The 26,172-nt window shown below is 43.7% G+C and overlaps 3 protein-coding genes across 9 annotated transcripts; all 3 read left to right on the forward strand.

Moving 5' to 3' along the window:
• The first annotated feature begins 205 nt into the window (after positions 1-205).
• Positions 206-7,171, forward strand: slmapb (sarcolemma associated protein b). Of its 5 annotated transcripts, none has more exons than XM_047039212.1 (10): positions 206-304; positions 647-706; positions 2,881-3,006; positions 3,192-3,266; positions 3,516-3,821; positions 3,931-4,201; positions 4,477-4,648; positions 4,937-5,071; positions 5,644-5,731; positions 6,212-7,171. In XM_047039212.1, the coding sequence occupies exons 1-9, from the start codon at positions 247-249 to the stop codon at positions 5,725-5,727; spliced, it is 1,287 nt and encodes a 428-aa protein (XP_046895168.1). In that variant the 5' UTR covers positions 206-246; the 3' UTR covers positions 5,728-5,731; positions 6,212-7,171. The 5 variants fall into 5 exon arrangements, with proteins under 5 accessions (XP_046895168.1, XP_046895169.1, XP_046895170.1 ...); XM_047039213.1 differs by having other exon boundaries at positions 6,215-6,297; XM_047039214.1 differs by lacking the exon at positions 5,644-5,731.
• Positions 7,172-8,097: 926 nt separating this feature from the next.
• LOC124480346 (filamin-B-like) lies at positions 8,098-23,052 on the forward strand. 3 transcript variants are annotated; one of them, XM_047039550.1, is made up of 50 exons: positions 8,098-8,507; positions 8,764-9,012; positions 9,101-9,198; positions 9,820-9,937; positions 10,173-10,310; positions 10,437-10,563; positions 10,707-10,843; positions 10,923-11,116; positions 11,272-11,385; positions 11,506-11,649; positions 11,848-11,923; positions 12,016-12,116; positions 12,201-12,798; positions 12,897-13,005; positions 13,116-13,276; positions 13,390-13,557; positions 13,639-13,762; positions 13,850-14,013; positions 14,118-14,241; positions 14,372-14,535; positions 14,693-14,816; positions 14,920-15,080; positions 15,195-15,318; positions 15,431-15,594; positions 15,707-15,830; positions 15,915-16,075; positions 16,194-16,317; positions 16,448-16,611; positions 16,709-16,832; positions 16,918-17,078; positions 17,203-17,326; positions 17,442-17,608; positions 17,701-17,824; positions 17,897-18,050; positions 18,220-18,409; positions 18,505-18,752; positions 18,902-18,958; positions 19,099-19,201; positions 19,299-19,439; positions 19,605-19,733; positions 19,835-20,008; positions 20,183-20,371; positions 20,576-20,779; positions 20,867-21,019; positions 21,104-21,226; positions 21,390-21,656; positions 21,810-21,947; positions 22,089-22,196; positions 22,325-22,477; positions 22,644-23,052. In XM_047039550.1, exons 1-50 carry the CDS (start codon positions 8,171-8,173, stop codon positions 22,829-22,831), a joined length of 8,010 nt encoding a protein of 2,669 aa, XP_046895506.1. In that variant the 5' UTR covers positions 8,098-8,170; the 3' UTR covers positions 22,832-23,052. The 3 variants fall into 3 exon arrangements, with proteins under 3 accessions (XP_046895506.1, XP_046895507.1, XP_046895508.1); XM_047039551.1 differs by having other exon boundaries at positions 11,010-11,116; XM_047039552.1 differs by lacking the exons at positions 16,194-16,317; positions 16,448-16,611; positions 16,709-16,832; positions 16,918-17,078 and having other exon boundaries at positions 8,099-8,507.
• A 377-nt stretch (positions 23,053-23,429) lies between these two features.
• abhd6b (abhydrolase domain containing 6, acylglycerol lipase b) lies at positions 23,430-26,040 on the forward strand. The gene is made up of 9 exons (XM_047039554.1): positions 23,430-23,479; positions 23,999-24,125; positions 24,321-24,477; positions 24,563-24,676; positions 24,859-24,991; positions 25,120-25,277; positions 25,436-25,490; positions 25,603-25,703; positions 25,798-26,040. The coding sequence occupies exons 2-9, from the start codon at positions 24,001-24,003 to the stop codon at positions 25,975-25,977; spliced, it is 1,023 nt and encodes a 340-aa protein (XP_046895510.1). The 5' UTR covers positions 23,430-23,479; positions 23,999-24,000; the 3' UTR covers positions 25,978-26,040.
• The last annotated feature ends 132 nt before the right edge of the window (positions 26,041-26,172 follow it).

A 26,172-nucleotide genomic window follows, 5' to 3' on the forward strand; every position in this document is an offset into this window, starting at 1 on the left:
TCCACCTAGTGGAGGGGGGCTGCATGTGACCACACAAAGGCTTATTGTCTGGCTTCACTCCAGGATAAAGTATTGAGCTTATTTGAGGTATTCAACAATTTAATTCAATTAAGGGTCCTGTCTTTAAGTGCCTTCCTTAAAAATGATCTGTGGCCTTTTCCTAATTTTTGCACTTGCTCCCCCCCTTTACTGATGGACTATTCCATTTCGCATCTGAAAAATCAGATAGTTAGTAAAGAGTTCTTCATGTCAGGGACTGCTGTAGCCTCAGCAAGGATAGTAGCACCGATCAGAAAAAGCCAAGGTAATATAACATTTGTCATTTATGGTTTTTCTGTAGCTTTGTACTGTATCCAGACGTTGTGATTCTGGACATTCTGTGCTCTGATTTGGATTGCATGCAAAATGGAAATGACCTCCAAGTCCTGGTGCTATACTGGAATTCCCAGAATAAATCTTTTGTGATTTTAATTTAGCTTATTAACATTTGTGTTTCAATAATGTAAAATGTTTGTGGATTTTTATCAATTATCTTTTAGTGTTATGATTTATTTGTGAACGTTTCACAATATATATATTTTTACTAAATCTCAAATGTTCATTTCGCTGGTGGTCTTTTAGTTGAGCTCTTGCTCTTTTATTTCAGAAAAGAAAATGGATGACAAAAAGCACAACGAACCATTGAATAATGTCACACTTGTCAAAGGTATAACTCTCTCATTTTATATTAAGTGAGTGTGTTTTGGTGTTATTCAGTCGCTAGCCAGTTATCTTTCCAGGCAACCCATCTTGTCTTCAGTATTGCAAGTCATTGCTGACCATAGCTGAAACAGAGCACATGAAAGGCTACAAGATATGAGTTATTAGAGGCAGCAAACTTCGTGGTACAACATTGGCAGTGGATTAATATATTGGCTTTATGCAGTACATTGCTATAAAAGGAATTTTGGTTTGAGGTACATATATTTGGTGTTAACCAGACTCGAATGATAATCAGAAGGAGCCCTTTATCACACATGGAATGACTCAGACAACTAATGGGTTATTTTGGAACTGGTATTTAGACTGAAGAGAAGGAGAGAACAGGACAAAGAGGCCATTGAAATAGATGCTATACATTAGTGAAGCATATCGACGAGAGAATCCATTTGGCATGATGAATGGATTGTAATGCTTCTATTGATGTAGGACGAAACAGAACATGCTGAATGATAGGCAATTCACCATGGCAAATGATAACTAATTTGACCCCAGGTTTGTCACAATAAATATGACCTTTCTCATAACAAAACTCTAGTACATACACACCAAATCCTGAAATGGTTATTATAAGTAAAGTGTCTCATTCAGCAGTGAAGACAAAGGAACTTTGTTTTGTCTCTGTGAAATTCCTCAAATTCAGTTGGGTGGGTTTTCTCCATGAGCATGGCATGGCTGTCACATTCATGGGTAAAAGGCTTTAGGATGTGAGGAGGATGGGGCTTGATGACTTCACCCTCAGGCACAAGCATGAAAAACCAAACAAGGATTCTTATGACTTTTTTTGGTGTTAGCTGTGAGGCAATTTAGAACTCAACGAACCAGGAAGTCTGTGGGATATTTTTAGAGGCAGGGTAAAAAATTGAATTATTTATTTATTTCCTTTAGGCCTTCTAGATGGTAATAGCTGACCATGGCATGTCACTAAAGCGTTCACACATCCTGCAAATAGTCGACAACATTTTTATACTTCTACGTCTTTCTTTTCCCTTCCTCAATTTCTATTTTTTTGTTTATCGCTCACTCACGCACATTCTCTTACAACCTCACTCAGCTTTGCATAAACAGAAGCACACTCATGCTCAGTGCACATACACACACACTTTGTACCCACACACATTCTCATGCTCACTCATGCATATGCATGCCCTCTTTCTCTCTCTCTCTCTCTCTCTCTCTCTCTCTCTCTCTCTCTCTCTCTCTCTCTCTCTCTCTCTCTCTCCCTCCCTCCCTCCCTCCCTCCCTCCCTCCCTCCCTCCCTCTCTCTTCCCCTTCTCACACACACTCTCACAGACACACGTTGAGCCCAGTGGCCAGAACATTCCTCTCCGTCCTGACATACAGCAGGGTCGTCATGTGAGCCAGGGGGCGTCGCCAGCCTCCAGCAACCTCCGCTCTGCTCCATTCAGTAGCATAGCTACTATGATTAGCTCTTTTTGCAATACTGATTGCAAATTGTATTGTTTTGTGTGTGGTTTATGTGTCTATGTGTGCAGTATTCATGATTGTCTTATCTGTTACATTCACATTTCAGCTGCCAGTGCAATTACAGCATGCTGTAGTGAAGTCATACTCTTCTGATGTATCCATTTATGGTGCACTTGCTTGACCTGTTTTAGTTCTTGTCTCCCGAAGAATTAGTCTGAAATGAGGTCATGTTTTATTTTTTGCTGTGGTTCTTGAGAGGTTCAAAATGTTCAGTCAGTATCCTTCTGTTACTCTATGGTACTGTTACCCTATTGTTAGTGAGCAGGGTTAAGCATGAGGATTAAGAAGCTTAAAGAACAGTAACAATTATATTAGACTAGGTGAGGACCCACATTTGGATGCAAGATTTATCCCAATTTGTCGCTATCTTAGGAACATAGTAATTAGTTTATGTAATAGGCCCATTTTAGATGTCTTGGGAAATTATGCAATTTGTCGTCCCTTGGCTAATTTACTATATGGTAACTAAGGCGCAGTTCAAGCAGAGGGGGACAAGTTAGGCTGCAGAATCAGAATCAGACTCAGAGACAGGATAGACTCAAAAGAAAAGTGTCATTGGAACATGCTGAACTAGTTTGTAATTAAAAGAATAATTCAGCTCTGAGTCACTGTTTCTCCTTCCCTCCCTCTCAGAGGAGAAGAACCGGTCCAACATGGACCCCAGTGACTCAGAGAAAACCATCCAGCGCTTGAATAAGGAGCTTCAAGAGGCCCAGGAGCTTGCCAACTCAGGGAAACTCAAATGCACGGAACTGCAAGGTAGAGCACAGGAAGCATCAGCCTTTTGTCTATGCTTTTCAAACTCTCACTTGGTGCATTAATTCAAAACTGTAAAAAACATTCACACACACATAAAGACACACACACAGATAAAGACACACACACACATCGCAGTGAGATTCTGGAGTCTACTCCGTCTAACTTTCCTGGATATTACATTGTAGGTCTCCTTGAGGAGGAGAAAAGTGCAAACAAGCAGCAAGCTGATGAATCAACAAAACAAACTAAACTTCTGCAAGGTATGTGCAAAGTTGCCTGTCCTCTTCAGTTTGTTCAGGGGTGTGAGAGGATTGTGTTCAGGAATGCATGTGGGATGGTCTGTGGTCCTGTTGGCACGGGTTTTTAAATTTAGCCTGTGTGTGCATGTAGGTGTTTTCCTGCTATTACCTTTTGGAATAGCGTATATATATAGACTGTAATAGACACGGAGAGAGTGAGAGCACCGTCATTATAACACAATAACATTGCACCCTCCCCTGTCTGAGCAGGCCAGCTGCGGCAGGTCAACGAGGAGCTGGCGGCCGTGAGAGAACAGCGAGACAGCACCACCCAGAGCTCCCAGGGTGAACTGCAGGCTGCTCGGGAGGAGGTGAAGTCACTGCGTCGGGCCCTGGAGGCAGCCACCGCCGATCGGGAGCGAGAGGTCTCTGCCATCCAGGGTAACCTAGCAACAGCCACCAAAGAGGTGGAGAAATGGCGTCAGTCAGCCAGCAAGTACGAGCGCGAGATTGACAGCCTGCAGGGTGACCTACAGCTACAGAGCAAACAATGGCAGAAAGCTGCGGAGTCTCAAGGTACCGCACTACACAGGTCACATACTGTATACACACTGAATCCACAGAAGTCAATGGTCGAATTAGATGGATAAACGACACAGGTTCAGCCATGCGTTTCGGTTTACAGCGGGTGAGCAGGAGTCCATGCAAAGGGAGTGTATGAGCCTTCAGAGGGAGTGCTCGGCCCTGCGTTCGGAGAAACAGGAGCTGCTGAATAAGTCCCAGAAGGAGCGAGGCAGTCTGCAGAGTGAGTGTGCCTCCCTCAGGGCTGAGAAGGAGGAGCTGCTCCGGGGGCACCAGAAGGAGAAGGGCAGCCTCCAGAGTGAGTGTGCTGGTCTGCGCTCCGAGAGGGAGGCCATTTTGAAGAAGCAGCAGCAGCTCGAGAAGGACCTGGTCAGGTCAGTGGAGCCTCATCACATTCTGGAGTTCAAGTCTGTCAATCTTTGTCTCTGTCAGTATTATGCACGCACCGCGACTCTAAATCATTCACTCACATCCTGTCTCACACATTCATTTACATGCACATAGGCATTCCATAGCATCATAATGACTATGCCACCAACATGGCCCTTAAAACACCTTAGCCCTGATGTCTCTGTCTGACCTCTGTGTGCGTGTCTGTCTCTCTCTCTCTCTCTCTGCATGTGTGTGTGTTTGTGTGTGTGTGTACCAGTTCCCGTGCCCAGAGTGCAGAGCTGAGCAGCAGCCTGAAGGCTCTGGAGAGGTCCCAGCAGGAGCTGGAGCAGAGGCTGGGGGCCCTGCAGCAGCAGCACCAGCAGGACAACAGCAAGCTGCAGACCCAGCTGGACCATGCCACCAGCCGCTCCAGAGACCTGCAGAGAGAGGTCGGCTTGTTACTCCCAGCTTCAGCCCTCCGCAGTGTATAGAGTTAGTGTAGCATTAGTCTCCTACCTGTACGAAAGACATGCAGTGTCATATCGGTTCAGAGAGTGGTTGGATTACACCATTGGCATTAATGAGAATAATCTAGGATTACCTACAACACTGTCAATGTTACATTAACTAGATATTAAGATTAAGGGGATCAAAGTAGATTCAACTGAGGGTTTCATAGTAATGTTTGCATGTGTTATGCGTGCCCTGTTTCATCAGTGTGCTGTGTTTTTGGGCAGTATGAGGAGACCCAGAGCGAGCTCTCAGATCTGAAGGAAAAGTACAAGAGGACTGAACAGGAAAAGCAGTCGATCACAGAGGAGCTTGATGAGTGTAAAGCAGATATGAAGGGGCTGCAGGATAAAGGATCGAGTGTAAGTTCTCTTCTGCCCCTAGGGAGAGGGAGGGGTATTGCTTGAACAGTGTGCCATGTGTTCATACACTGTGGACATGATAGTTTGTATGTTTAACAATGTGTCAAATAATAGAAAATGCTGATATTTCTCTGTTCTGAGAGTCTGAGAGTGAAGGGGATATGTTTTAGATATGTAGCTCAAGCCAGTGATAGACTTTAAAACATCCTTAGGCGCTTCTTCCATGAATTGTCAGCATGAACTCTGCTTGTGTGACAGATATGACAATGTCCCTAACATTAGGGTAAAAACCTCACCAACAATGACACACAAACGTGGACAAAGGACATTGCAGTCTTAGCACTCCTCACCCATCCCACTCGACCCCCCACCCCCCTCACATTCACTGGTGGAACTTGTACAATGCAGCCCCTACCCTGGGGGGCTGTAGTTGAGGTATTTACAAATTGGTTTAAGCCTGCTGTACCCTTACAGGGTAACTGGCCTTCCTTAACTGTGGTCAGGTATTACAGTGCCCACCTGTAGAATGTGCCATGGTAGTTAATTATTGTGGTGTCCCTTCCCTCCTGTAGACTTCCCTATTGCTGCCTGTCCAAGCCATACTCATCGGCCTTATCCTGGCTTTGCTGTATTGGTGCTTCGGCGCATTGTGGTAGAAAGGTACACCTAACTCTAGCTGGCCTACATATCCCATACTCCAGCACACTGCATGTCTAAAGCAAACCTCTCCCACGACTGAGAACTACTGCTGCACCTGTGTACTACCCCCACGACTGATCTAACCTTTCTGATCATACAGAGCTACATCTGACATCCTGTCTGTCTGGATCACTGATATCTAACTGATTTCTCTCTTATTGAGCTTGGATTATTAGTTATTTTCGTTCTCTGCTGTCTAATCCGCATTGTGTACTGTGCATTATTTACTGTGCATTATTCACTGTGCATTGTTTACTGTGCATTGTTTACTGTGCATTGTTTACTGTGCATTGTTTACTGTGCATTGTTTACTGTGCATTGTTTACTGAGCATTCCATGAGGTCCCATGGCCTCTGCAGTCACAGCTTTTGATCAGGACTGTTATTAAGAAGATATCAACTGATACTGATTTCAGTGTGTTTGTGTCATTTTCTCTTTCAGAAGGGATGGATCATCTGGGTGCCTGCAGTGGCTGTGGTAGCAGCTTTGGCTGCTGTGGTGCTTGCCAGGACCTGAGGGTGACACACACACACACACACACAAGTGTACATGTAGCATTGCAATAGTATTCAAAGTTGTCATGACTAAACCTAAAACTAATGGACTCCTTATTTGTTTAGTTCTTCAGTTTTTGGGGGGTTACAATACATGTACACTGTTTTATTGCTAAGATGAAAATGAAATGTTTGATGCTAAAAGGAGTGAGAGAAGAATGTCAAATAATTTGTGTGCAATTGAAGAAAAAGTTGGTCCTGCCAACATTTATCATTTCAGATGTTGACTAAAGTGTATTTCCTTTACTGTTTTACAGTTAGTGCTCTTGGCTTAATTGATTTAAATGAATGTATTGATACTGTGCTCTCCTCAGTCCTTCACTAATGTTAATAAATAATACTGCAGAAGGCCTGCTGCCCTGGAGGTCCCGCTGCCCTAAACACCATCTGTCTGGGTTCTCCCTCACTGGGAACATGTCATGAATTACATTTGTTATGAACAAGTACTGGAAATATGATCTTGAGATGGTTATATATCAATGCAGTTGTTGTTAAAGGATAACCACCAGTTTGGTCATGAGATTGTGATCAACCAAGTTGATCCATGAAGTTAACTGTTTACTATTCATGTTAACTTTTAAGTATTTCTGTTACTTCATGGTTATATCAATGGTGTTCTGTACTGTACACTCTCCTACACCCACAACAGCAGACAAGGGGTTATCTATCAGATTTCTTTGTAAAGTAGGCTTATACTTTATGTAATTAACACAGAAATAATGTAAATAATATTGCCAATATTGTATTTTGTATAGAGACAGAAAGTTAGTTTATTGAGATCAAAAAAATCTTATTCCTTTAAGGTGTGCTGTAAGTGTGACCTCAAATAAAGATATCTTAAATCTCATTATATTTATGACCAATATGTAGTTATTAATTGCAGGCATGTTTTCTGAGGTCATTCTGCAGGACGTTAATGAAGATCATAGTTCTATTCTTGAATCTTTGTCTGTCTGAGTGCACTTAGTCAGGATAGCCAGACATAGCAAGGCTTGAACTTTAGGATTCCTGTACGGTTATAGTTATCTACTATCTCATAGTTACAGTTATATTTAGTAGTATATACTGTATGTAGTAGTACATACTGTAATGAAATGTCAGTTAGTGAAGTTACTATGAAGTCAATACTGTTTCTCAGTATTTGTGGATATGTTACTTTTGGAGTTTTAGTTTTTTGGAGGACTTAAACAAAGTTCCTAAAACTGACATGTTTAAGTGTATTTCTTGGATATTCAACAACACGCACACACACGATACCTTCATGCAGTCCATGCGAATGACTCATTCTACTCAGGAAACATAAGGACACACTGCATCAAAAGAGTCTGTGTAATAGTAGTGTATTATTGTGGCATGCATTATGAATAACGTCAGCACAGGCGGGGGGTATTAGGATGAAGTCAGGGCTGGAAGTTAGTCATTCAGCCCCCATGTGGGGATCAACTTTCTCTACCTCTGAGGCTCTGGGATAGTCTTACTGACCTCCATCTTATAAGGCTGCAAGAATGCATCCATCCGGAGGTCATAAAGAACAAGTTTCTATTATAGTATTTTTCTTGTCCATAAAAAGATTCCATATGATGATGAAGGCACTGGGTAGATATGTCTACTGGACTGTTCCCCCTGCGTGTGTGTACTCCTCCAGTATAATTGGTCCTGGCCGTGTTTTGTTAAGATAACAGGGAAGGGGAGTATTTTGTCCCTTCCCTCTAGCGAAAACATATGAACTCTGTGAGGTTATTGCTTCTCAAATTCCCCACCTCACCCTCCTTTATAAGCCCCACCACACTACGGGGGACCTGCAGAGCACATTCGAGTGGAGCGAGGGGAAAGAAGCTGGAGCAGGATGTCTTCCACGCAGACTGTGGAGGGCTCCCCTGCTGAACACAGCGTGTCTTCAGCGGAGAGCAACCTTGCAGACGACGCTCCCTGGAAGAAGATCCAGAAGAACACCTTCACTCGCTGGTGCAACGAGCACTTGCGATGTGTGGACCGGGAGATCGAGGACCTCCAGTTTGACCTGAACGATGGGCTGACCCTCATTGCCCTGCTGGAGGTGCTGAGCCACAAGAAGATGTTCAGGAGGTACCACACACGGCCCACCTTTAGACAGATGAGGCTGGACAACGTTTCTGTGGCTCTGGAGTTCCTGGAGCAGGAGAACATCAAGCTGGTGTCAATAGGTAGGTGAGGGGCTTAGTGGTGAGGCTTGTTGTTGTCATTGGAAATAAACAGAACATAGACAAAAGAAACACAGACATACTCAGTGTTAAGTTAAAGAAAAATACTATTTTTAAATGGGGGGGGGGGGTGAAGTGAAAGGAACTGACAGCTTGACACTGTGTTGCATTATTAATGCTCTTGTGATTGCAGTTTGAGTATGCAACAGTGGCTGAACATAATGCTAACACACACTATACATACTGCTGGTCCCCACAGACAGCAAGGCCATAGTAGATGGGAACATGAAGCTGATCCTGGGCTTGGTGTGGACACTGATCCTCCACTACTCCATCTCCTCTCCGCTGCTCGAGGACGGGGGGCAGGACAAGGCCAGGAAGCAGACCCCAGAGCTCCGGCTGCTGGGCTGGATCCAGGACAAGGTGCCTGAGCTGCCTATCACCAACTTCAGCCAGGACTGGATGAACGGCAAGGCCCTGGGAGCCCTGGTGGATGGACTGGCCCCAGGTGGGAATTCTGACCTTCATAGTCTAGTTGGGTCCCTTCTGTTTCTGACTTTACCTGACTCAAAGGTCCTTGACCCCTACTCCACTAGGTCTGTGCCCTGATTGGGAGAGCTGGGACGAGGTGCAGCGAGTGGACAACGCCAGAGAGGCTATGCAGCAGGCTGACAAATGGCTAGGGGTGCCACAGGTGACAGTTAGGGATACTAACATTCTATTGGTTTTAGCTGTATCGAGTTGTCCTGAAACTTAACATTCTAAAAAGTCTATTCCTTGAAGGAAATATGGTGTGAATTATGAAATCCCCCACACACACACCAGTAATATGTTGAAATGTCCAGAGGGAAGTAAATCATGTGTGCAGCACAGCTCCAGTCAGCCATATCCAGTTCTGTTTCTCCACCTCCCTACCCTGTTTTGTAATAGCTGGCGATGACATCTTTGGCTTTTGTTTCTCGGAAAAGCCCCTGGGGAACAATGCTCGCCATCCACCTCATCATCAGTCTTTTTTCTTGTGTTTACCACAAGCCAGGCCTCCAGTGCTCCTTTTCAATAAATGGTGTCAGAACTCTGCTCTCTCACACACACACAGCGGGTTGATGGATGACATCATGTCACATAGCAGAGTTAGATCACTGGGGTTGTTCAGACTGTCATGGTAACATCACCTCAACCCTGCTGGTTGGAGGTAGGGCCCCCTCACTAACAGTCTAGCTAAATTCAGCCACACCCTCAAAGAGAACAAGTAGGAGTTAAACATCTGTTTCACAATTGTGAGATTGCATCATAGGTATAATTCCTATGTGAGCAGGTCATCGCCCCAGAGGAGATCATTGACCCCAGGGTGGATGAGCAGTCCATCATGACCTACCTGTCAATGTTTCCCAAAGCCCAGCTGAAACCCGGGGCCCCTCTGAAACCCAAATCAGGTGTGTCCCTGTTTTGACCCCTTTTAAACGGGATCCTTGCTGGATACAAACATGCTCATTAGCATCAGTTCACTTGATTACACACATCTGTTTTTAAGTAAGATCAGGTACTGTAGGATGTTTGGATTAGCGTTGAGTTGGTCATCCTTGTACAGTACAAACCTACTTTTTCATCAGGAGATATCCAGTCTTCTCATTTGCCCTCATAGTTTCTTTGCCATACTGTGTGTTTCAGTGTCCAAGCCAAAGGCCTGCAGAGCAAGTGGTCGGGGGCTGCAGCCCAGAGGCCTGAGGGTGGGCCAGACTGCAGACTTCAAGGTGGACACCAGTAGAGCTGGGCCTGGTGACCTGGAGGTGCATGTCACAGGACCTGGTGAATCTCCTCCTCCTCCTTCCTCTGTGTGACATCAGCAGCAGCTTCTCCTTTTCCCGCGTTGCCTGTTTGTTTGTTGTTGCCTTGCTCTCATGGTAGACGTGTTCATGGTTTCCCACTTGGCAGATGACTCAGAGGTACCTGTTCAGCTGAAGGATGCCACGGATGACATGTATACTCTTCAGTACCACCCTACTGCTCACGGCCACCATACCATCGACATCACATGGGCTGGGGAGCACATTCTGAAGAGGTGAACACTGACACAACTCTAAACCTGGTCTAAACATTGGGGTTGATTCAATATGTTCTTTATACATAATCCATACATGTTTTTACATTTGTTTTCATGAATGTAGCCCATTCAACTGAGTATGTTGTGGTGTCTGTTGACAGCCCGTTTAAGGTTGGGGTGTGGCCAAGGGCTGGCCCCCAGGCGGTGCGTGCGTGGGGCCCCGGTCTGCAGGGGGGTGTGGTGGGAATGTCAGCTGACTTTGTGGTGGAATCTATCTGTGCTGAGGCAGGAATGTTGGGTATGTTCATTTGGATGAACCAGTTTATAAGCTTAATGGGTGCATTAGACACACAGGATGACTGTCCGGTGGTCTGCAGGTTTTGCCATCGAGGGTCCTTCTCAGGCCAGGATGGAGTGTGATGACCAGGAAGATGGTTCGTGTGATGTGAGGTTCTGGCCCACAGAGCCGGGGGAATACGCTGTGCATGTCACATGTGATGAGGAGGAGATCCAGGACAGTCCCTTCATGTCCCACATTAGCCCAAGCAGAAAGAAGTCCTACCCACACAAGGCAAGTGGTCTAGCAGTTCTGTACTAGTTTAATTGAGGCCATCTGTGGTAGTTTCACAGATGTATCGGTAGTTTCACAACCATTATTTGAATTTGGTATTCATCACATAACAGTGCCTTGTGCCTATTCATTCTTTCTGTTTTGTCATGTTTTAGGTGAAAGTCTTTGGACCAGGAGTCAGTCAAACTGGCTTTGTACTGAAGTATGCCATAGAGTTCACAGTGGATACCAGGTTTGCTGGAGATGGATCTTTAGGCCTTTATGCACAGGTTAGTTATTACGTTTCTTGATTACTGTTTCATTTTCTATACTGGATATCAGGGCTTCGATACAGAGGAATTAAACACGTTTTTACATCTATGTGGTATCCTTCCATTTCTGGTGAACAGAACTTTGATGGAGAGCCTGTCAGTGTGGAAGTGGTCCATAAAGAGAATGGCGTGTACACCTGTTCATACACAGCAGTGAGCGAGGGTAAACACACCATCTCTGTGTCCTGGGGAGGAGTCAGTGTTCCTGGCAGTCCCTTCAGAGTGAGTGCTCTCAGATGTCTTCTGTCTCCGGACAGAATTGCCACACTGTAATTTTAAACAAAATGTTTAGTACTTACAAAACAATATACTAAATGTATTATTCTTAATTATAAATAACATGTTTTGATATTTGTGGCAGTGAGGTCCTGAAGACACAACACAGATTGTTACATATACAGTATATCTTTTTTATTCCAGGTGATGCCTGCCAGGGTTAGAATTGAACCTTCGTTCAACACTTCCACAAAAAGGTCTAAAAGGTCAGGGATACTTGGTGAGCAGAATTTCCTTACTTGACTAAAAGGTTAAATGTTTAATGACTTATAATGTGAGTTAGAATGAAGCCTTGGTCTTATTCTACTGTAGGAGATGGGAATGACAAAAACCTTGCAGAAAGCATTGATTCTATCAACAAGCTTGACCTGAATGTAACCAGTCCAACGAAGTTGCCATCTGATGCAAGCAAGGTAAATTGCTAAACACATCCTATAGACACACACACGTAAACAAAACCACATTCACACACACACACAAATGTCCCCTCTCCTCAGGTCAAGGCTTATGGGCCAGGATTAGAGGGGGGTGTCATTGGCAGCCTGGCAGAATTAACCATTGACACCACGAGCTGTGGCAGCGGGCAGCTCTGTGTGACAGTGGATGGACCCTGCCCAACCAAAATGAAATGTTTGGATAACAAGGACGGTACCTGCACTGTGACCTACCTGCCAACAGAACGTGGAAAACATCTGATCAACATCCTCTTCCAAGGAATACACATCCCAGGCTCCCCATTTCAGGCAGATGTCCACATGCCTTTTGACCACTCAAAGGTGGTGGTGTCTGGGCCAGGTTTGACCAAGGCCAAAGTTGGCGAGCCGTGTGTTGTGAACATAGACTGTGCCCTCGCTGGGGTTGGAGAGCTGTCTGCAGAGGCTGTGTCTGAGTCTGGCCACAGGGCCAAAACCAAGGTAAGAGAAAACCTGGATGGCACCTACACAGTGGTCTACGTGCCCCTCACAGCAGGTGTTTACACGCTGAGGCTGAAGTACGGAGGGAAGGTGCTGGACAACTTCCCCTCTGAGGTGGTGGTGGATCCGGCAGTATACACCAGCCAGGTGAAGGTCTGTGGGAGAAAGGCAGAGGGGGAAGGTGAATTGGATTTTATATCGACTAATATTAAATAATGTCTTCAACAGTGCTTTAATCAATATTACCTATGTGACGTGCTGTAAATTATGTATATCCAGACCAGAATGACCTTGAAGAAGAAAGTAAACCAGCCAAATTCTTTGCCAGTGGCATGGGACTCGTACAGGGTGTAACAGGGCAGAACAACAGCTTCAGTGTCAGAAGCAGGTGAGAGGAGGTGTCTGGTGTGCAACAAATCAAGTTACCTTGTAGTCTGGGGAACCTTACTCGCTAACCCATGAGACTTCTGTGTTTACAAACACTCATCTGATTTGTAGGAGAAATGGAGCTGGAGGTCTAGACATCAGTGTCGAGGGACCATCAGATTCCATGGTCTCTTGCACAGAAAAACAAGATGGCCACTATGACATACAATACGTCCCTAGTATGCCAGGAGTCTATGACATTAACATCACTTCTGGAGGAAAACACATTCTAGGCAAGCTGCCACCGTTTACACAATATGATGGCCTCAAAAACAATATGTTCTCATATTTTAAATGTCATAATGTACATTCATAACATTCAATTAAGATGCACTTGTTCAAGCAGGAAGCCCTTTCAGAGTACCAGTGAAAGATGCCTCAGATATTAAGGATGTGAAAGTCTCTGGGTCAGGTGTGGAGATGGAAATGTGTCTCCTAAGTCCTCAGACCTTCACTATTGACTGCAGCAAGAGTGGAGAGGCCCCTGAGTCTGTGGCTGTAATGACACCTAGTGGTAAGTGGGTTTTGTGCATTCACAGTTAAAATAAGGTTGAATGAACAGACTCAATGCATAATCATTTATTTATTGATGTAGGTCAAATGGAACTTGTGGAGGTGACAAACAATGGAGATGGAACATGTTCAGTAGCCTACTCTCCTTCCATGGAGGGAGCTCACTGTCTGCTGGTCAAATATGCTGATGAAGATGAGTGTCATTTGTGAGTCTGACGCAACAAATCTAAACATGAGCTGTTATGCAACAAATCTGTCGGGTTTCTTCCTGCCATGTCTTTCTTGTTTTACAGTCCAGTTCCATTCCAAGTGCTTCCCACCAATGATTCAAAGAAGTTAAAGGTCTCAGGTCCAGGTTTGGAATCAGGACTTTGTGCCAAAGTTCCCCAGACTTTCACTATTGACAGCAGCAGTAGTGGAGAGCCCCCAGAGTCTGTGGCTGTAATGACACCGAGTGGTAATCAAGTTATTTCAACACATACTGTATGTACAGTGTCTGTAGAGGATATCTTAAAACTAAACATGCATGACAGGTTCCTTCATGTATTGCCATACCAACAGGAAAGATGGAACATGTGGAGGTGACAGATAATGGAGATGGAACATACTCAGTAGCCTACTCTCCTTCCATGGAGGGAGATCACTCTCTGCTGGTCAAATATGCTGATGAAGATGACTTCTGCAGGTTAGACTTGAAAATAAATGTCAAATAAAGAAATGTGTTTTTATTCAGATCTCCCTCACTTCGTTAGTCTCAGTTAGTCTTACGCTGTATCTAGATTGACAGGAAAACATATCTGTGCCCTCTATTGTAGTCTCTCTGACTTCCAAGTGCTCCCCACCAATGATTCCAAGAAGTTAAAGGTCTCTGGTCCAGGTTTGGAATCAGGACTTTGTGTCAAAGTTCCCCAGACCTTCACTATTGACAGCAGCAGTAGTGGAGAGCCCCCAGAGTCTGTGGCTGTAATGACACCGAGTGGTGAGTGTCTGGAACATCAAACACATTCTCATTTATAGTTTGTAAGTGTGTATTATAACAATGCATATTTTATGCCAAGAGGTCTATGGGTTGTTTTACAATGTATATCACTATAGGTTTGGCCAGTGATTACTTTTTCCTTGTTTGATATATGCAGGAAAGATGGAGCATGTGGAAGTGACAGATAATGGAGATGGAACATACTCAGTAGCCTACTCTCCTTCCATGGAGGGAGATCACTCTCTGCTGGTTAAATATGCTGACGAGGAGGAGTTCTGCAGGCAAGGACAAATCTGGTGAAATATTTCACCATACTTTCATTTTGACCTTACATTGTAACCAGTTTATATCAAAAATCACTTTTGACACAAACATGTTTTGTAGTCCCTTCCAGTTCCAAGTACTGCCAAGTGATCCCAACAGGAAGTTGAGCGTCTCTGTACCAGGGTTGGATTCAGGAGTCTGTGCTCAGATACCTCAGACCTTCACCATTGACAGCAAGAATGGAGAAGTCCCAGAGTCTATGGCTGTTAGGACACCAAGTGGTGAGGATGTCATGTTTCAATACAATAGCTTAATAAAGCGAGAATGTGTCCTTAGTAAAGACATGTTTTTTTCCTACTGGTATGAAGATTGTTTTTCCTTCAATGTACAAACAGGTGAATTGGAGCGAGTGGAGGTGACAGATAATGGAGATGGAACATACTCAGTAGCCTACTCTCCTGCCATTGAAGGAGCTCACTCTGTCATGGTTAAATATGCTGATGAAGATGACTTCTGCAAGTAAGACTTAAGGTCTATTTCTGTGTTTTATTGATTAAGTAATCTTTTGGTAACCTTACATTAACCTTCAACCTATGTGAAGAATTAATAATTATTATACTCTTCATTTCAGTGTCTCTGACTTTCAAGTGCTCCCGACCAATGATTCCAAGAAGTTAAATGTCTCTGGTCCAGGTTTGGAATCAGGACTTTGTGCCAAAGTTCCTCAGACCTTCACTATTGACAGCAGCAGTAGTGGAGAGCCCCCAGAGTCTGTTGCTGTAATGACACCGAGTGGTAAGAAATAGGTTTTATGTTGCTGTTTTCTGAAATGTGTGTCCAAATTGAGAAGTTTGCAACTGCAATCTACATTCATAGCTTGCTTCCACTCATCTTCTTCATTATCTAGGAAGGTTAGAGCTTGTGGAAGTGACAGATAATGGAGATGGAACATACTCAGTAGCCTACTCTCCTTCCATGGAGGGAGATCACTCTCTGCTGGTCAAATATGCTGATGAAGATGAGTTTTGCAGGTAAATCCAATTATTACAATTAATATTGTTTTGAGGATCCTCTTTCTTTCTGATGTATAAATAAATTATTCAATTACATTGCAGTCCTTTCCAGTTTCAAGTGCTGCCAAAGGTTCCCAGTAGGAAGTTGAGCATTTTGCTTCCAGGGTTGGATTCAGGAGTCTGTGCTCAGATACCTCAGACTTTCACCATTGACAGCAAGAATGGAGAAGTCCCAGAGTCTGTGGCTCTTAGGACACCAAGTGGTAATTAAGTTATTTTGCTACATACTGTATGTACAGCATAGTATTTAATTGGTCTCTGGAAGGCATCTTAAAAATACAAATACATGACAGGTTCCTTCATGTATTGCCATACCAACAGAAAAGATGGAACTTGTGGAAGTGACAGATAATGGAGATGGAACATACTCAGTAGCCTACTCTCCTTCCATGGAGGGAGATCACTCTCTGCTGGTCAAATATGCTGATGAAGATGACTTCTGCAGGTTAGACTTGAAAGGAAATATGAAATATTTGTGGGTTAATTCCGATCTCCCTCATTTCAAACTTATGTCACAGTTAGTCTTACCCTGTATCTACATTGACAGGAAAACATATCTGTGCCCTCTATTGTAGTCTCTCTGACTTGCAAGTGCTTCCCACCAATGATTCCAAGAAGTTAAAGGTCTCTGGTCCAGGTTTGGAATCAGGACTTTGTGCCAAAGTTCCCCAGACCTTCACTATTGACAGCAGCAGTAGTGGAGAGCCCCCAGAGTCTGTGGCTGTAATGACACCGAGTGGTGAGTGTCTGGTACTCATCTACTGTCTGTGGTAACAAGAAGTGTTGGTTAAAAACTGAATACATAGTTATGTTTTTTTTCTAATTGATATATTTAGGAAAGATGGAACTTGTGAAAGTGACAGATAATGGAGATGGAACATACTCCGTAGCCTACTCTCCTTCCATGGAGGGAGGCCACTCTCTGCTGGTCAAATACTCTGATGAAGATGAGTTCTGCAGGTGAGTCCCATGGTTGAATTTTAATTTGACAATCATTTAGTACAATCATTTACTCTTAACTTGAATATTTATATATGTATTGTAGTCCCTTCCAGTTCCAAGTGCTGCCAAGTGATCCCAACAGGAAGTTGAGCGTCTCTGTACCAGGGTTGGAGTCAGGAGTCTGTGCTCAGATACCTCAGACCTTCACCATTGACAGCAAGAATGGAGAAGTCCCAGAGTCTGTGGCTGTTAGGACACCAAGTGGTAAAAATATGACTAAAATGAAACAATGAACAATGAAACAAACAACAGGAAGTGATTGGATGGCTTCTTTTGTAGTTGTCAAGTAGCTTGTCATTTTCCACAAATCTGTTGCATGTGGTCTCAGGGGAAATGGAGCGAGTGGAGGTGACAGATAATGGAGATGGAACATACTCAGTAGCCTACTCTCCTTCCATGGAGGGAGATCACTCTCTGCTGGTCAAATACTCTGATGAAGATGAGTTCTGCAGGTAAATAATGTACTGGCGTTGGAAAGTAACATTCTATACTATAGTATACTTTTATACAACTGTCTATGAATGTACTATAGTGTCACGTGACAAAAATGTCCCCTTTTTTTGACAGTCCCTATAACTTCCATGTTAAGCCTGCTACTGACGCCATCAGTTCAAAACACTCTGGTGATACTGAATCAGAGTCAAGGGTCTCTGCCAAAGTCCCTCAGAACTTTACCATAGGCTGCAGCAAGACAGGAGGTGCCCCAGAATCTGTGGCTATGATGATGCCCAATGGTGAGGGCTGGGAAAATACATACTGAAAATAAAATACAAATATCCAATGAATATTATTAAACATACATAACCTGAAACAATGGGATTTACAGGGAAAATTGAACATGTGGAGGTGACAGATAACGGAGATGGAACATACTCAGTAGCCTACTCTCCTTCCATGGAGGGAGCTCACTCTCTGCTGGTTAAATATGCTGATGAGGAGGAGTTCTGCAGGTAAAATGGAACGTTGAAGAATGACCATTTCAGAATATCATGCTCTCGTTTTCATGGTCTATCTTTCCCCAGTCCCTTTCAGTGCCACTTGCTTTCCTGTCACGATGCAAGTAAAGTCCAGGCCAGTGGACCAGGTTTGAAATCGGGTCTACCTGCCAGCCTTCCTGCTAAATTTGTTGTTGACACAACTGAAGCAGGAAAGGCTGAATTAACAGTGAGGATTATTGTAAGTTTGGACCTATTTTGAATTCATGTATATATTCAAACATACTGTGTTTGCTTTTAACCTCTGAAGAGATCTAAAAAACAAACTGGTCAGACATTTCATGAAAATTCACATAATCATTGATGAGAACTTTGGTTCTGCTGCATGTGTCACTGTTGATTATTTTCAGGATCCTGATGGCAGAGAGCGAAGAAACATTATCAGTATTAGCCGTGATGGCACCTATGAGGTCTCCTACATTCCAGACAAAGCTGGTGGCTACCAGGTTGTCATTAGATATGGTGGTGATGAGATCCCCTCCTCACCCTTTCATGTCTGGGTCATCGCAACAGGGGACGCTGACAAGTGCATTGTCACAGGTCTGAAGTGCTGATACTTATGGGCACTCCTGAAACCCCCTAAACCATCATACTCAGATGGAGAGCCACTCAACTTTTGTCTTCTCATCCTCCAGGTCCTGGGCTGGGCACTGTCATCAGTGCTGGGGAAGAGATTAGCTTTGTGGTGAACACACAGTCTGCTGGGATGGGCAAGGTCTCATGTTTTGTGTTGACTCCTGATGGGACGGAGGTGGAAGCAGATGTTATCGAGAAACAGGATGGGACCTTCGAGATCTGCTACAGTGCCAGCCAGCCAGGGAACTACATCCTCTCAACAGGCTTTGGAGGGGAGTGTCTGTTCACCCGACCCTTTGAAGTCATGGTGAGAGACTGAAACTGGTCTAACCCTTTATTTAAAATAGCAAAGTAGAGTAAGTCAGGGATAATGTGGTATATTTATTATTGGTATTTATGCAGTTTTGGTTCTGTATCTGTCATAAACCAAATTGTTCTGTTTTCGTGTTTGACCAGGCACCTGACAATGAATTGAACCCTGGACAAGTCACCAAGGACAGCCTCCAGCTTACGGTATGAACAAACTCAACTTCCTCCCTGATCCCTGATCTCCCTGACCCACTTTAGAAAGTATTTACTTTGTATGTACTGCGCCTCATCCTCAGTCCTTTAGTTTCAGGACCACTCAGTCTCTCCTTCCCCCTCCTCTGCAGATGATGCACGGCTCCTACATTCCCCTCAGGAGAGGAAACCTAACTGGACTGATGCCATTTGACATTGTCATGGCCTTTGGTTTCCCTGAGAGCGAGATTACGGGTGAGATCTTTCACTCCCAGGTTTAACTTTAGATGTACACAATTCTTGTTGCTGTAGCTTGGTGATGTATTTGTATGGTTGTATTCTAACTCTTCAGGAGAAGTGTGTATGCCGTCAGGGAGTAGGGCCCAAGCTGAGGTGGTTGATAATGGAGATGGAACAGTGTCTCTCATGTATGATCCTACTGAGGAGGGCCTGCATCAAATGCACATCACAGTCAATGGCAGCACTATCCTCGGTAAGACTGTAAGGCATTGATAGTACAATGTACCGTGTATGTTTACTTACAACCTAGTTTCTGTTACCTTTTTAGACTTTTTTGGGGTGGGGTGTCAGGCTGACCCATAAGTGTTGATAAACAGTATCGTAACCAAGCTTTTGTTACACAAAACCTGAATTTCAGAGAGTCCTCTCCAGTTTTATGTGAACAATGCCAGCAGCAGTGACCTGATGGCACATGGGCCTGGTCTCATTTATGGCACCTCCAATGAGCTTGCAGCCTTCACTATCTACAACAAAGAGTTAGCCCTTGGTAAGTGCTGCAACAGAGAAAATATGAGGACAAAAGAGGACACAATAACACTATAGCCCTATAAACACGGACCAGATGGATCTTTCATTTAAACTTCCCAGGTGAACTGGACATTGCCCTGGAGGGTCCATCTAAGGCTGAGATCCGCTGCCTGAACAACAGAGATGGTACCTGCACTGTCACCTACCTGCCCACAGCAGCAGGAGACTACAGCATCCTGGTACGCCACAATGACAGTCACATTCCAGGAAGTCCTTTCAAGGCCAGGATCACTGGTAAGCACTGTGTATGATGGCTGCCAGGGTGGAGGATTCTTCTCTGATAATCATTCATTAATCCTGACTGATTGGGATCACTGATCACTGGACTTTAATTTGAAAGAGATTCACAGTAGGTAACAGTTGGAAGTGTTCTTCACCAAAAGATTGTCCTCTCCCCTGTTTGCCCAGCTACAGGCCCCAGTGCAGCAACTGGTAGTGGTGAGAGTGACTGCAAGTCCCAGGTGAGACTGGGCACACTGGCTGACTTTACCCTGGACATCTCAGAGGAGGACATCAGCCTGCTCACAGCCAGTATCCTGAACCCCTCAGGCCTGGCTGTGTCCTGCCTCCTTAAGAGGCAGCCTGACAGCCACATTGGTGAGAGACAAGGAACTGACAATGATATATTGGATCGGTTGACAGAGAGGGTGACAGCCGGATTGATGTTAAGGATGGATGCTGTGGTTATGCCCAGTGGGCCTTCAGAATGGAACCCAGGAAGTTTAAAATTGTCACAGTCAGAATAATTCATCATCATTGAAATGAGGTCCTTTGTTTGTTGCTTTTTGGTTTGTCGGGCAGGTATTTCCTTCATTCCCAAAGAAGTTGGAGAACACCTGGTCAGTGTCATGAAGGATGGTCAGCATGTGGCCAACAGTCCAATTCCTCTCATCATCACTCCACTGGAGATTGGAGACGCCAGTCGGGTCAAGGTGTTTGGTCCGGGGCTAGACAAGGGGCGAACCTGTGAGATGTCGGACTTTGTAGTTGATACACGAGAAGCAGGCAAGTCAGGAATGATCTCTGAGAATAGCTAGCTAATGGCAATGGACTTCTGCTGTAAGAAAGAACTTGACATGTTTTTACTGTCAGGATATGGAGGTTTGACATTGGCTGTCGAAGGACCCAGTAAGGTGACGATCCAAACAGAGGAGCTGGAGGATGGAACCTGTGGGGTCTCCTTCCAGCCCACAGAGCCTGGAGCCTACACAGTCTCAGTCAAATTTGCAGATGAACATGTCCCAGGTAGCCCTTTCAAACTCCCCATGGCTCACACACAGCCCCACATTCAATTGTGTTAGTTAAACCTGGACTGTGTTTTTTTGCAAGGGAGTCCTTTCAGGTCAGAGGTTACTGAGAGTGGTCATGTGAGAGAGAGCATCACCCACTACCAAGGAGCATCCACTATTACCAGTGTGGGGAACACTTGCGGGATTAACCTCAAAATACCAGGTAACATCTTAACAAACATCTACCTCATGGACTTCTGGCTACTGTCTACATCTCCTTATACTGCAAAGCATGACTGCTCACAAAGACTTCTACCGTACTGTAGCATCTTGTACTGATTCACTCCAACCTGATACTGAATGTTCACTCCCTTACCTTCCTGTAGGTCTCGACCCCCAGCAAATGTCTGCCCAGGTGTCCAGTCCCTCCGGGGCCTTAGAGGAAGCTACATTGAGCACCACAGGAAATGACATCTACACTGTGTGCTTTGTGCCCAGTGAAACTGGTGTCCATGCTGTTGATGTGTTGTACAGAAGCCAGCCAATCCCTGGAAGCCCATTCCAGTATACTGTGGGTCTTATAGAGGAAGGAGGACCAGAAAAGGTGAAGGCCTGGGGACTGGGACTGCAGAGTGCCAAAGCAAGCGTCCCAGGTAGAGTAGAAAGATACGTTGACTGGGTCACTGTCTGTATCTTTACCTCTGACAAGTACATAATGATAATAATTCACTCTGTGATTAAGAAAGAACATGTGACCAACAAAACAAACAACATACTGAAATCAGCATTATGATGTCATGTCTCAGTTGATTTCAGTGTCTGGGCTCGCGAAGCGGGTACTGGGAATTTGTCAGTGGCGGTAGAGGGTCCTAGCAGGGCAGAGCTGGTCCTGGAAGACAGAGGGGATGGCTCCTGTGGTATCTCCTACATCGCTCCAGAACCAGGTCCAGATACACAGGACTGCTCTCCACGTTTCCTAGAGCCCAACTATTATTATGACTGCTACAACAGTATATCTGGATGTATTTGATATCAAATACATAACTACGTTGTCATCTAAAGTAGATCATCTTTCTGGTGACTAGGTGACTATGAGGTGTCTGTCAAGTTCAACAATGAGCACATTCAAGACAGTCCTTACTTGGTGCCAGTTTATGTTCCTGCGGATAAAGCATTGGGACAGAAAGACACAGGTAGGCCTCTGCTCTGGGATAACTAAGAGTTAAGGTCACACACAAGTTTCAGACCCAGGATAATAGTCATGATGACGGGACTAAATGTGAAATAATTGTGATCAAATTGTGATAATCATTCATCATAGGCCTACAGATGACATTACCCAGTGGGTGTGGAGCCTCCTCTATCTGGTCCTCCTTCCTGTCTGATGCCTCCAAGGTGGCTAGCAGTGGCCCAGGCCTAAGGAAGGCCTTTGTGGGGGGGAGAAACGCTTTCTCTGTTGACTGCAGTAAAGCTGGTGAGCATACAGGAAAGGAGCTTTGGCATGAAAGTTCCATGATTTCCATTTAATATAAATATTTGAATAAGATTAGTGGTTACAATTGTTTTAAGAATGTTTTTTTGTATTTACCTTTATTATTGTGAAGAGAGTACAAACATGCATCCTTTATTTTGTCCTATAGGTACAAATCTGCTCCTTGTAGGTATGCATGGTCCTACCATTCCCTGTGAGGAGGTGTCAATCAAACACCTTGGCAACAATCACTATGAAGTCAGCTACATGGTCAAAGAGAAAGGCAGCTATGTTTTGGCAGTGAAGTGGGGAGAGCAGCATATTCCTGGATCTCCTTTTCTTGTAGTTGTTCCATAAAGTTTATTGTATGTAGACTGATGTTTTGGAATGGTGGGTGGGATTCCTGGGAATGATAAAGCACAACACTTCTGCATATGTAAGGAAGAGAATAATGATACAGGAATTATGTAAACATGTGACATTTCTTGGATGTATAGTAACTTTTCTTTTTTACTTTTCTTGCTGTTCTGTGGTAGACCTAATAAAGTTTCAGCTTGTTTGACTCACACACAAACACACCACAAATGGACTTGCTTTTTTGTATTTGATGTTTAATATGCCAATGTGTCTTGCACCTCGATCGAAGACCTGAAAAAATAAGTAGGTCTATTCGCTTAGAAGCTTGTACGTTCCCTTTAAAAGATTGACCGAATTATATATATAGGTCCGGTTTTTCCAATTTCTAAAAAACAAATCAATATGACCTCACTAGAGCGATGGTATCCGCAAAGATCTACAATATTCAAAAACATATTTAAAGTTAAATCTAAATACAGAACCAGATTAAATATTCGGAGATTTAGACCTTAATACGCTTGTCCGAACTGAAAATAAGCATGTGCATGCCGTTTGAAAAGTCGATAGTTGATTGACTTTTGCTTGGTCTAGTATTCCAGTCCATAATAGTTATTCGAGAGGAATCGAAAGATATTGTCATCAGATCAAGTAAGTATATCCTTTCAGAATGTTATAAAACGTTTAACACTGTAAAAAGATATGCCAAATTGTCTTTGATTGCAGAATTATTCATCGTTTTGGTTGTAAACTCTGTTCACTATGGAATTTGAAAATGCGTCCTGTGGAATGAGGACAGTTTTTTTCTTTCGTGCATATTTGAATTATACATTTAATAACTATACATATATATCATATGAGTATATCTGATTATGATCTTGATTAGGCAATTATTCAAGGAATGAAAAGCTTTTAAAGTACCCCAGTATGTTCCTCATAGGGCTAACAACACTGTACTGTAATAGCTGAATTTTATATATTGATTGTGCTCCAAGATGTCCTTGACCCAACATTTACCCATGCATGTGTAATTGAAGGTCAAACAGGAATACATTGTGTTTAATAGGGTAAGGGGATACTTGTGTCTATATTGTAGTCTGTTGAAGTTAAACCGTGTAAAGCACATTTTTTTCTGAATATAGAATGATAGAAACTATTCTATCCCTATAGTCATGGCTGTGGATCTGGATGTGGTGAACTTGTTTGTCATTGCTGGTGGAACATTGGCCATTCCCATTTTGGTTTTTGTCGCCTCTTTTTTTCTCTGGCCCTCAGCCCTCATCAAAGTTTACTACTGGTAAGACCTAGAGGCTGTGACTATGTCTTTCAGTTTGTGTCATCTATCATGTGTTAGAATGAGCACATACATAACCAAAATACACAAGGCAACACACACATAACCAAATCTCACCCCGAACACAAGCTCTATATTTGTTGTTGCCAAATCATGTGTGCTATACAGACAGCAGTCAAATAATCTTGGCATCTGCAGGTACTGGAGGAGGACCCTGGGCCTGCAGGTGCGTCATGCAGAATGTGGAGGTTACCGCTTCTGCTACTCCTACAGAGGGAAGCCAGGCACCAGACCATCACTCCTAATGCTGCATGACTTCTCGGCTCACAAAGACACATGGCTCACCGTGCTCAAGGTATGGTCATTCATCTGTATCTTATTCTCACTAAATAGGGTCAACTTGAGGGTCACAAGTACTTGTCTGTATTCATGTTGTTCAGTATCTGCCCAAACACCTGCACATACTCTGTGTGGATATGCCTGGCCATGAGGGAACCACACGCACCAATGCAGAGGACTACTCCATCCAGGGCCAGGTTAGAAGGATACATCAGGTGGGTTCTGCTGCTGTCACCAGAATAGCTTCCTCTATTTTAGTTTAGGTATATACTGTATTTACCATCCTCTGTATAGATTTGATCCATTTTAATTAAGTAAAAGTTGTAGTGCATGTACAGCATTGTATCAGAACAACTAATCAGACAGAGAATAATGGAAGCTTTCTCTACTTTGGTAGTTTGTGGAGACAATTCGCCTGAACAGGAAGCCCTTTCATCTGGTTGGAACCTCAATGGGGGGCAATGTGGCTGGGGTGTATGCTGCCTGTTACCCCTCAGACATCTGTTACATTACTCTCATCTGTCCTGCTGGTCAGTGTAGATAACGTTGTGTTCTTCTGATTGTTTTGAGAGAGAAAAAATATGTGAATGAAACTCAATCAAACAGATATCCTTATCTTACAGTCATTAATAGTAACCATTTATTTTCCTCCTTGAAGGTATACGGTACCCCAGTGAGACCAAATTTGACAATCATCTCCAGGACCTTGAGCACAGTCAATATAGTCTGGGCAACCCTCTGATTCCATCCACACCTGAGGATATGGAGGACATGCTCAGACTGTGCTCACACGTCCGCTTCAAGATCCCACAACAGGTGGGATTCTAGTGATCCACATTCAACCAACCTTGTGTCCAAGCACACTCTCCTCCTAATTCATATCGGAGGTTCATCCATTCAAAATAAGAATCTGTTGAATTCCCGTATTAACACCTTTTATTTATTTTTCTATTCATTTGTTTTTTTTGTATTAGATTCTTCAGGGATTGGTGGATGTTCGGCTTCCACATAATGACTTTTATCATGAAGGTCTGAAAAAGACAATTAACCATTAAAGCTTTCTCTATTTTATATGGCCAATGATTGATTGTCTCAGAAAATGTACAATTTGTCTTAATAATCTTTCATATATGTATTTCAGTTTTTATGGAGATTGTTGGTGAGAACTCCAGGTATGCCTTACAGGAACATTTGCATCTCATCACTGCACCTTTGCAAGTGATATGGGGAACACGGGATCAGGTAATTGGTCACCTAAAATAACTTAAATTGGAGAAAGCTGAAAGCTGTTCAATTGTAGTTAGATTGTAACAGTGTCTAATTTCCTGTGCCTGAGGTGGTGGATGTGTCTGGAGCTGCTGTGCTTGCAGAGGCCTTGACAGGGCCTTGCAGAGTGGACGTACTGGAGAACTGTGGCCACTCGGTCGTCATGGAGAGGCCTCGTAGGACAGCCAAACTCATCATGGAGTTCATCATCTCCCAAGGCACCAGTGGCAGCACCAAGAAACACTCATGAGAACCAATGTGGTGACATGAAAGTAATTGGCTTGTTTCATCCTCTGTTAGATTTTAAGTTGTTCTTTTGTATTTTTAAATCCCTTTATATGAAGCCAAACCTTATTTTAATTTACAATTCAGTGTAAATGCATTGATGATTGTCGCGATTGATGATCATAAAAAATAATAAAAACAACTATATTTGCAACCCTAT

Source organism: Hypomesus transpacificus, chromosome 18 (assembly GCF_021917145.1).
Source record: "Hypomesus transpacificus isolate Combined female chromosome 18, fHypTra1, whole genome shotgun sequence".
Lineage (NCBI taxonomy): Eukaryota > Metazoa > Chordata > Actinopteri > Osmeriformes > Osmeridae > Hypomesus > Hypomesus transpacificus.

What these genes read in the sequence shown, in the direction of transcription:
- LOC124480346 (XM_047039550.1), top strand. Translation starts at nt 8,171, where the DNA reads ATGTCTTCCACGCAGACTGTGGAGGGCTCCCCTGCTGAACACAGCGTG. An exon ending in TGCTGTAATGACACCGAGTG is followed by an intron (nt 15,595 to 15,706) that starts GTAAGAAATAGG and finishes TTCATTATCTAG; the next exon opens with GAAGGTTAGAGCTTGTGGAA. An exon ending in TTTCAAGGCCAGGATCACTG is followed by an intron (nt 20,009 to 20,182) that starts GTAAGCACTGTG and finishes CTGTTTGCCCAG; the next exon opens with CTACAGGCCCCAGTGCAGCA.
- abhd6b (XM_047039554.1), top strand. Translation starts at nt 24,001, where the DNA reads ATGGCTGTGGATCTGGATGTGGTGAACTTGTTTGTCATTGCTGGTGGA. An exon ending in CATGGCTCACCGTGCTCAAG is followed by an intron (nt 24,478 to 24,562) that starts GTATGGTCATTC and finishes CATGTTGTTCAG; the next exon opens with TATCTGCCCAAACACCTGCA. An exon ending in TACTCTCATCTGTCCTGCTG is followed by an intron (nt 24,992 to 25,119) that starts GTCAGTGTAGAT and finishes TCCTCCTTGAAG; the next exon opens with GTATACGGTACCCCAGTGAG.
- slmapb (XM_047039212.1), top strand. Translation starts at nt 247, where the DNA reads ATGTCAGGGACTGCTGTAGCCTCAGCAAGGATAGTAGCACCGATCAGA. An exon ending in ACAAACTAAACTTCTGCAAG is followed by an intron (nt 3,267 to 3,515) that starts GTATGTGCAAAG and finishes CTGTCTGAGCAG; the next exon opens with GCCAGCTGCGGCAGGTCAAC. An exon ending in CTCGAGAAGGACCTGGTCAG is followed by an intron (nt 4,202 to 4,476) that starts GTCAGTGGAGCC and finishes TGTGTGTACCAG; the next exon opens with TTCCCGTGCCCAGAGTGCAG.